At 41.8% G+C, this 9,628-nt stretch overlaps 1 protein-coding gene across 1 annotated transcript in view; it reads right to left on the bottom strand.

Annotated features, from left to right (window-relative positions):
- Positions 1–2,857: 2,857 nt before the first annotated feature.
- Positions 2,858–9,628, bottom strand: part of poln (polymerase (DNA directed) nu) — a 53,758-nt gene continuing 46,987 nt past the window's right edge. The window contains exons 20-24 of the mRNA XM_061032009.1: positions 6,639–6,749; positions 5,774–5,852; positions 5,284–5,351; positions 4,900–4,961; positions 2,858–4,453 (exon numbers count right to left, since the gene is read on the bottom strand). Coding sequence (XP_060887992.1) covers positions 4,361–4,453; positions 4,900–4,961; positions 5,284–5,351; positions 5,774–5,852; positions 6,639–6,749 — 413 coding nt within the window. The 3' untranslated portion in view covers positions 2,858–4,360. The remainder of the gene's footprint in view (positions 4,454–4,899; positions 4,962–5,283; positions 5,352–5,773; positions 5,853–6,638; positions 6,750–9,628) is intronic.

Below are 9,628 nucleotides of genomic sequence, written 5' to 3'. Positions count from 1 at the left end.
TAACAGTGGCAGTGACGCATTACAACTCATAATATCCAAGCCTGAAGGGTGTTTGATTGTAAAATGTTTCTGTTTTTTTTTTTTTTTTTTTCTTTACAAAGACGTGTCAAAGATGTGTGTTTTTTTATTTTTTAAAGTTGAAGTACACAGGTGTACCTCTGCATATTTGTACAGATGTCAAAAGGAAACAGGGGGGAAAGACAAGAGGGGGAATCATGGAGGCTAAAAGTGAGCAGTTCAAGCAGACAGGGGGGAAGAAAAAGATGGCGTAGCTTCGGTCTGAAAGTGAAATCTGCTGTTCAGTCTTTTATCAAACCACAAAGACTCCTGGTTAACTTGCACCACTGAGACATGCACTGCAACTCAACAACCACCACTCTGATCGACAAACTAATCAAATCAAAAACACGCTGCAGCTGCCACAATCGCAACTCTCAGCCGTGTTGACTTTTCTTACAAGGGAGATTCAAAGTCTTTTTTTGAATCTGTAAGTTAGGAACTGTAAAGTTGTAAAGTATATTTTACTGTAAATAGAATCTGGGGGTCATTTTTACTCCTTTTGTAACAGAAACTTTGGATTTAAAATATATAAGAATATATTTTAAAGATATTTACAGCACTAATAAAGAGATTCTACAGTAATGCAGGTGTCTTCATCTGGATTACCTCATGACAATCCCATACCGACTAACAGCTGCTGCTTTCAGGAGCTACAGTGCGCGCCATCTTAGCCTTGGTGTCCGGCACTGACACAGCCTCCCTTGTCCTGTTTGTCTGCTTGAACTCTCACAATGTCAGAGAGAGCCTCGAACGCAGCAGCAGCAGCAGCTCTGTTAGCTCATAGCACACTCTAGCACAGCTCTAGATGGAGCTATCTAGTTAACACAAAGCTGCTGCTGCTGCTGCTGCCACGCAAAGGGAGGCTCTCTCTGCCCTGGAGGCATGTCATGGCAGTTGTATGTTGCTACGAAACCGACCCGCACAAAGCACAGCAGGGGAGTGATATGCAGACGCACTGTGGGGAGGCAGGCGGGTCAACCAGCCGGCCTTCGAAGAGGAATGGAAGGAGGGATAGATGGATGGATGGATTAAAGAAGGAGGGAGTTAAATTCTAACAGAGGGAATTTGGAAAACCAGGTGTTGGGGACTTGTAGGGGGAGGGGGGGGGGGGGGGGAGGGGGGGGGGGGGGGGTGCTTCAGCTACGGTTTGGAATATGAGAAATGAGTCCTCTTGTATGTCTAGTAGAGCCACTGTGAGATAGTGCCTGGGTTATTGAACGAGAACATTCTCATGTATTGATTTAGAAGATTTATTAGGAGAGAAGAAGAAGAAGACAAAGCTTGTCCCGGTGTAGAAGCTGTTGGTACAACCGCTCTGCCCAACCTCAGTGAGCCTGCAGTGACAACCTGGTTTTAATCGGGGGTCTATTAGCTTTCAGTTCCCTTTCTGCCGTTCCTTTGGAAGCCTGCTGTTTTACCATACGGTATTATTATTGTGATTATTAACCCTTTCTTTTATACTGACAACTGGAACACTGTATAGATGTAAAGATGGCATTTCTCTGCATTATGACGATGATTGAAACATGGATGTACATATACTGTATCAATTAAAATGATGATGCATAAAGCTTTTATATGTTGCAACAGTATAAAGTTTGTTTTTCATCACAGAGTAAAAGAGGGAACGACACTCAGTGGGAATAAATCCAGATAGATATTCGATTAGAAGCGATGCAAGTGTCAGCAGTGAGGATGTGTGCTGCAGGGTCTACTTACACATCCCGTGGTCACCATGGCAGCAAGGGAAGCTCATGCTGTTGCCCTTGACAACTGGAGGCTTCAGAGGGACCCTCAGGCATGGGCGCCTGCAAAGAGGTACAGGTTATTAGAGTGAAGGCTAAACTCAGTTAAAGCTCCTGTGAGGAGTTTTTAGCTGCTTATGAAAGAGACAGAAATAAATATTGATGTAATTAGAGACACTATCATGAAATCCCAGTTTGTCTGAAAACAAAATCCCCCTTTGAAAAGATAAAATAAGATGACATCCAGAAGGTATTTGTCTCTTACTTTGGAGCATTTAAATATTGTAGCACTTATCTTGCACTCAGGGGCGTTTACTACATTTTTTTCACCCAATTAAAAAGCTTTGAAGAAGCTAATGATCCAGTCAGATTAAGCCTCACGTTATGTCCCGCCTCCTATCTCGTGATTGGTTCTATTCTGTTGATGTGGAAATACATCACAACACCAGTTAGATTCTCACAAAGTTCTGCTTCATGGGGACTTAAACAGAAAAAAAACAAGACTGAACAAACATGCTACATATAGCTACATCAGTGATTAGCCAGCCAATGAGAGCTCACTTACAGACACACTTATTTGCTATGTTCCCTTCCTGTCCATACTCGCAATGTTTACATTAAAAAAAAACATAACTATTAACCCTTCTTCAGTATACAAGCATTTGTTTATTTATTGGGAGGCTAGAAAATCACATCCTTTTCCTTCGCCGTGTCTGCTATGCACTCTGGGTAATTCTGCAGAAATGTGGACTGATGGAAATTACGTAATTGATCCCTCACAAGCGTGCTGATTTTCACAGAGGGACAACACAAAGTGGTAGTAGAACTTTCATCTTGACAGACTCCTCCGCCTCACATGACTTTCTGACAAATTCTTTTGACTTGCTGAAAATTCAAAAGAGCTTTACGAGTATTTATTTTACCTCATTGCCAATTTTTGAAACACTACTCGAAAAGTGCAGAGTTCCCTCTAGAATTTTCACATACCAGTCTCACACTCCCCTCTCAAAGAGGGGTGGGGGGGCGGCCGTGCACCCCTAAACTGCTGAACAATGAGATAATAGAGGGGGAGATTTCCATAACACTGTCCATTGCTCTGGCTCTGAAATGCTCGTACTGACCCGGTGAGAAAAGCTGCTCTCACACCAGCTCACGGTGCTGTCAGCGGGTTCAACAGGCAGCGACTGAAGGGCTGCGGAAAAATAAATCTAGAGGAGTGTTAAAACATGACAAGACAGAACTGTTCAGTGGATACACTCAATATCCCACATGGCACCTTCATGCTGTCTTAACAAGAAACAGCTCCTATAATTAGCAGGTTGATGTTTCCAGTTGGTAAGGGGGTTTAGTCTTTGTCTGAAATGTCACTGACTAGACCCATTTTGCTTCAGGGTCTTAATTGGAGGATAAAACAAAAAGGGGCAAAAACAGTCTAGAAGTGTCTGACAGGGACAAGGAAACTCGGTCAGTGTGCCTGGAAGCCGGGGACTGATATTCAAGTGTGTGTAAGAGCATTCATGGAATGTATGTGTGTGTGTGAGAGAGAAAAAGAAAGAGAGGGAGAGAGAGAGAGAGAGAGAGAGAGGGGCATGAGCAAGACAAAGAGGAGAGTGGGCTGGAGCCGAGTAAGTGGGTAAAAGATGAGCTGCAGAGAGCAAGGGGCTGGACGTTAAGGGCTGAGCAAAATTAGATCATCTGCTTTGAAGGAAAGCCAAAGATAAATTGTATTAAAGAGAATGTCACTGAAAATATAATAGCTTTATGCCATTACAAAATATTATATCAACAAATCAGACCTGATTTCGAAGTATTTTATTTCTTCTTCTTCCTGCAATTTATCTCTGGAACAGGATTCATAACATTTGTTAAAATCAAGGTTATGATGCAGTACATCAGCCTTTAAAAATGCACTTAGATAAAACGTGCAAACTTGAAAATGAAGGACTAGCGCCAACTGAGCATAAAAAAACGCCTGAAGGAAAGGTCATTACGTGCATGAAGTGGGAACCTGCAACAGGTTAGCTCGCAGACTAATTCAAGCTAATGTGGCAAAGCATGAAAAAGGGACATTTTCTGCATGAAACAAAACAGCATATTTCATGTATACAGTAGGTCAACCGATCTGCCTTTTTAAAAAACACATGAACAACCAGAGAAATATGAAGCGTCACCTTGGCAATAAAGCAGAGAGGACAGTCTTAACAGGAGAGTGTGAAAACTAAGCAGAGGAGCAGGAAAGGGAGTCTTATTTCTGGGATGGAGAGAGAGAGAGCGAGAGAGAGAGAGAGAGAGAGAGAGAAAAAAAAGAACTGGTGCGATCCAGTCTGTGGCTCCTGCCGTTGCCCCCAGATACTGCCTGGTTTCCATAGCAATGTGGATGCAGGACGAGTGAAGAATGAGGGAGAGCAAGACCGAGAGAGACTGTGCGACGAGAGAAATGGAACAGAAAGAGACGAGAGCACACTGACAGAGCAGAGGGAGAACGCTAGGAGCAGAAAAGGGAGATTGTGTTCGATAAAGATGGAGGAAAGAGGAAGCGAGGGAAGAGGAATGAGTCAGGAAGCCTGAGAGGGAGATGTTGGAGGGATGTTAAGCTCAGACATGGATCCCCAAGACTTGCCACTGGAGACCGCCACCTTCAGGGGGACCTGGGCAACACACACATGAGAAAATCAGGACATATACAGACTGTTTTTTATGAAACAAAAAGTCAGGCATACATTTGTGATTCTTTAAAAAAAAATTGTCTTAAGGTATATTGTTTGACAAAAACAGGCGACAACAATGGATGTATAAACAAAAAGGTGATTTTCTGCGGGATACAAGTTATGCATAATCAGGGGCGTGACTGATCGCACTGACGCATTGTAGCGGTTTGTCTGGAGGCTTAAAGTCCCCATGAAATGAAAAATACATTTTCCCAGTCAAACATTGAAGTTTCTGCTTGATATTATTCCCTCTACTGAGATTTTCAACAGTTACACTTGATTTTGAAAGCAGAGCTACAAATAGTTCATTTTGTTGGGCCAGGTACCCCCTCTGTTATTCTGGGTCCCATAGCAACAAAGAAGTGTTCCATCCACAGTTAACTCACCTTGAGATGTGCTCCATGTTGGTCTATGCGCTGCAGGGACTCCATGACGCTCTTCACCAGAGCTGCAGACAAAAGGAGTGGGACAGAAAAGACCACGTCTCTTACTCTGCCACAGACATTTTGATCATTTCATGTAAAAAAACAAAAAGTCAGACTTCTAGGTTCAAGAGGTTTATGTTCCCTCGGGTTATTCAGGTACAATGGTTTGAAAAGAGGCTACACTTAAGTGTCAACATTCAATATAAAAGACATATAAAACACAAAAATAGCATACATGGTGCTAAAACACCCAGTAGGTATATAAGACTTGATTTCTGCTTTATTAATGTGTAAAATGTTGCACATTCTTCCTTTAAAAAAATAAAAATAAAGTAGAAAATTAACCTGCAAACTGTTCCACCTGGGAGTCCTCCACTTCAAACAGAAGCTCATCGTGCAGCTGGGCTAGCAGCCTACAGTTACAAAAACATTATTTAGAAATATTAAACACACCGACAGCTAATCGGCTACCGCTACAACTACAGCTAATGAACAAACGGATCTTTAGAAACACACCACGATGAGGGCTTCAGCTCTGTCCTCTCTTTTTTTAGCACCCTGCTCTCCCATCATACCAATCTAGTTCTGTTATTTTGATGCTCTTGCCTACAAGCGCTTGCTCTTCAAATGACTGTGGCTAGTAGTGACCCTTCATTCAGAGTTTTGATTCATTAATAAAGCACTTTGCAAATGTGGATCAAGGCCGAGTGCAAGACACTCAGAGGAGCCGGTGAGTTTGTTGTTAAATAGGCTGAATGACAACAGTGTGTTAGCTACGACCTGTGCTTCTAATACGAGCATCTTCAGTCAGGAGTGATGCATTTGTTGGACGTACCTGGCAGAGAGCGAGCTGGAGGAGGAGACCAGGTTGAAGATCCGGATCATGGCCATCTTACAGAGATCAGCAGCTGAACCTGTGCTCACATAAACCACATCACACACACGTCTGTTTGACCCTGAACATGTTGAGAAGGTGAGTCAGAAGAAGCTATGGGATAAAGTCATTTTGAGGATACATAATATAGGATATTAATATAGGAGGGAAATGTTATAAATAACCAATATGGTGACCAATATACTGCATTTTTAAACCAAAATAAAAATAGTTCTACGAGGATTTTACCTCGGTATGGCTATGCACAGGTTCTTAGCAGGCTATATATAATTAATACACCCTGCCAACCAATTATAGTGCTGACCAGCATCAGCCTGGCTCTGATTCAGACAAAGATTACATTTTGTCACTTTCATTAAATTTATACATGGATAGCTAACGATAGATCGATAGATACTTTATTGATCCCGAGGGAAACTCAAACCTTAACCATGACAGTAAAAGACCGTTCTCCTCAGATTAGGGACACTTAAAGGATGCATGGCGGTGCTGAGAGCATTGTAGTGTTTTACAATGCGAAACAAAACATGCCTCTGAATCAATCATTGTTTTCTCAGTCTCAGATAGTTGCACACCAGAAAACAGAAAACATCCACTGACAAACTGACAACAAAGCCAGACACAAGTAAGCTAACGTGGTGAAGCTGACTTGATTAAATAGAGTTAAAGCTAAATGTAAATACAGATACAATGACTGACTTTATCCATAAACACCTTCTTTTACTCGATTATCAGAAGTAAAATAAAGCTGTCCGTGACCAGGGAACAAGCTGACCCAGGGGCTCATAACTGTCAGTCATCTCACCTTGGACCACAAAGTTGACGGCCTGCCTCTCAGCCTGCATGCGGATGCCCCAGTCTGGAGAGTTAATGTTCGGGAGGGTGCGTCGCCGACCCATGATGGAAAGCACATAACCTAAACAAACAACGAAATAATAACAAGATGTAAATAAAGATAGACTATGATGATTTACAACACATTGATACACCGTATACGATTGAAAATAGCACCAAGACAACATGAGAGATGTTCAAACTGAGAAATGTAATGGTTTTGGGAAAATGATGTACCCAATTAGATACCAGCAACATTTTCAAAATAGTTGGGGCAAGGTCATGTTTATCAATTGTTAAAACACTTTTTCTATGAACAAACATCCTGAGGAGATCAGTTTCTGTAATTTCCAAAGTGGAAACTTTTAGCATTCTTGCTTGATGTAGGATTTTCAGCTGTGCAACAGTTCAGAGTCTCCTTTGTCTTATATATTATAAATTATATATATTATATATTATATATATTATAAGACTTATGTTCTTTGATTCATAGAGCTCCAAACATTTTAAATTGGTGACTCGTCAGGACTGCTCGACGGCCAGTTTATCACCTTTTATCACTCTTGATGAAATCAGCAAGGCCTTCCCTGAACAGGAAGTTATCTATTTGGCAGCAGATGTTGCTCCAAAAGCTGTATATATGGTTCAGCATTAATGGTGACTTTACAAATGTGCATGTTACCCAATGCCATGTGCACTAATAGACCCCCAGACCATCACTGATGCTGGCTTTAAAGCTGCACTGAAAACAAGCCGGGCAGTCAGTCTCCTCTTTAACCCAGAGAGTGATGTGTCCAGGTTTTCCAAACAGAAAGTCACATTTTGTTATCGGTCAGGCTCCATTACAGACCCGTAAAGAGATGGATATGAAAGGAGACGTGTAAAGTTTGTGCAGTTCCAACATCAGCATGTCAATGAAGAGGACGCTCATCTAAAGCTGAGACAATCTAATTTCCAATCCTGGAGGATGAATCAGGTTTTTCTTGTAACTTAGTCCAGCGTAAGTCTCTTGGAGGAAACAATTATCTTTTTCTGAACCCTCTCTGTCCTTTCTGTCGAGTAATTCATCCATAATCACACGCTGATAAATCCAGAGTGTGATTTGAAGAGAACAGTGGGAAGAGAAGTCACATGTCATTGTTGTTGGTAATAGTAACCGCAGGTTTTCTGTGGAACAGGAAAACACATCCCTGGAATCCACCTGACTCAAGAACAAAAGCAAAGAGAAACAGAGGGAAATTCTTAGTTGAAGCAAAGGCACGCACATGAAAGGACACATCAGAATTTCATTGACGGGATACGCACATCATACAAAAACAAATCGTCAAAAACAGTCACACACAGTGGACCAGTACATTCCAGCAGCCACACAATGTAGCGGGCTTAGGAGCTAAATCCCTCTAGTATCCCTTACTGTGAGGAAAAAAACCGAGCAGGGCATGAAGCCTGAATGACCCGCTTCCCAGAACACACACACACACACACACACACACACACACAGTCACAAATGAATAGGAAATGAGCGCACAACAGATAGTGAAACACACAAAAAAACCTTCTGCCTCCGACCCATGACACATGCGTGTGACCTTTCCACCAGGAATGTGACCTTTGTTCTGGGGCCCGATGACAGAGACTGAGGGTCTACTATGTGTCAGACAAACGTTATGTCCGTCTATGGACAGGTATGACCTTGACTCCAACAGGAATGTGCACTTTGTTAGCCAATGGGCTGGTCAGAAACACTGCTGTAAAGCCAGTGCTTTCTAAGTTCAGGCTGTACACTATAGATATATTACACAATAGAAACAAAGAATGTGAAGCTATTCAACAGTATCTTCATCAAACGTTGGTGGTAATGTTTCGTTTTGTTATGTTTAACCAAGTTCATTAATTTCATCAGTTACTAGAAATGTTGGCATTAGAGACCCTGAAAGATTATTTTCCAATCAGTCTTTATTAAGAACAGTTTTTCAACACAGACAATATTTGGTGGTACGTTTTCAAAAATATAAAAATAAAGTAAAAATATATATTGTCGGTTTTTAGTCATGAATTAAAATTAAAACAAGATGATTCTGCCCTAAACATAAATTATGGTACTACCTTTTAGAAAATGCACTTTGGTCACAAGGGTTGTACTGATTTTGCCGATATTGAAAAATAAAGAGTGTTCAGTTGTAACACTAAAATATGTTCTACATCTCAACACCCATGATGTAAGATTGGCAGTCGTCACCTGCAAGTAAATCTTGTCTTAAATAAATATCTGAAATTGTTACTAAAGTGACATTCCAGAGACCAATAGCGTCTAAGCAAAGTGTTTGAACCGCCGCTGCTCCCATCACTGAGTATTGCTGCCATTTGTGCTGCCATGTGCTTTTATCCATGACAGAGCATAAGAGGCTGAAGCGACAGCTAACAGCAAATCTCCTTTTTATCCATGACAGGCCTTTGCCAGCTCCTCTGTCTGCAGGAGTCTGAGGTTGAGTTTCCATGTGTGTGTGTGTGTGTGTGTGTGTGTGTGTGTGTGCAGGAACAGTCTGACAGTGTTTGAGAGCCAGGGTCTGACTGTGTGAGTGCTAGCACAGCAGGGGGTTTATATATCGACGCAGATCCAGGCTTCCATGTGTTTGCTGTGGCCTTTAGAAGTCACGGACACTTTTTCAAGTCTGCGATTCCCCCTGTTGTTTCGCAAAAAGAAAGAAAAAAGTCCTTCTTCTTTCCTTTTCCTTTTATCTGCGGCAGTCTTTACAAGTGAAGGTGCAGCAGCCGGCCCAAGAGCTTTGATGAAATGTGCACGACAGGACAGGCTCACCCCGAGTGGTGGCTTTATTCCATTTCAAAATAAAAGACGGCGAGTGTCAAACAGAGTGTGAACCACTCACAGAATTAATTTATTGCAGCATATGAAATGAAAACAGTGAAAATATTCCTGTTTGGTCTCTCATCTTTGTTGTA

This window comes from Labrus mixtus, chromosome 23 (genome assembly GCF_963584025.1).
Source record: "Labrus mixtus chromosome 23, fLabMix1.1, whole genome shotgun sequence".
Lineage (NCBI taxonomy): Eukaryota > Metazoa > Chordata > Actinopteri > Labriformes > Labridae > Labrus > Labrus mixtus.
This window is presented reverse-complemented; position numbering and strand designations above follow the sequence as displayed.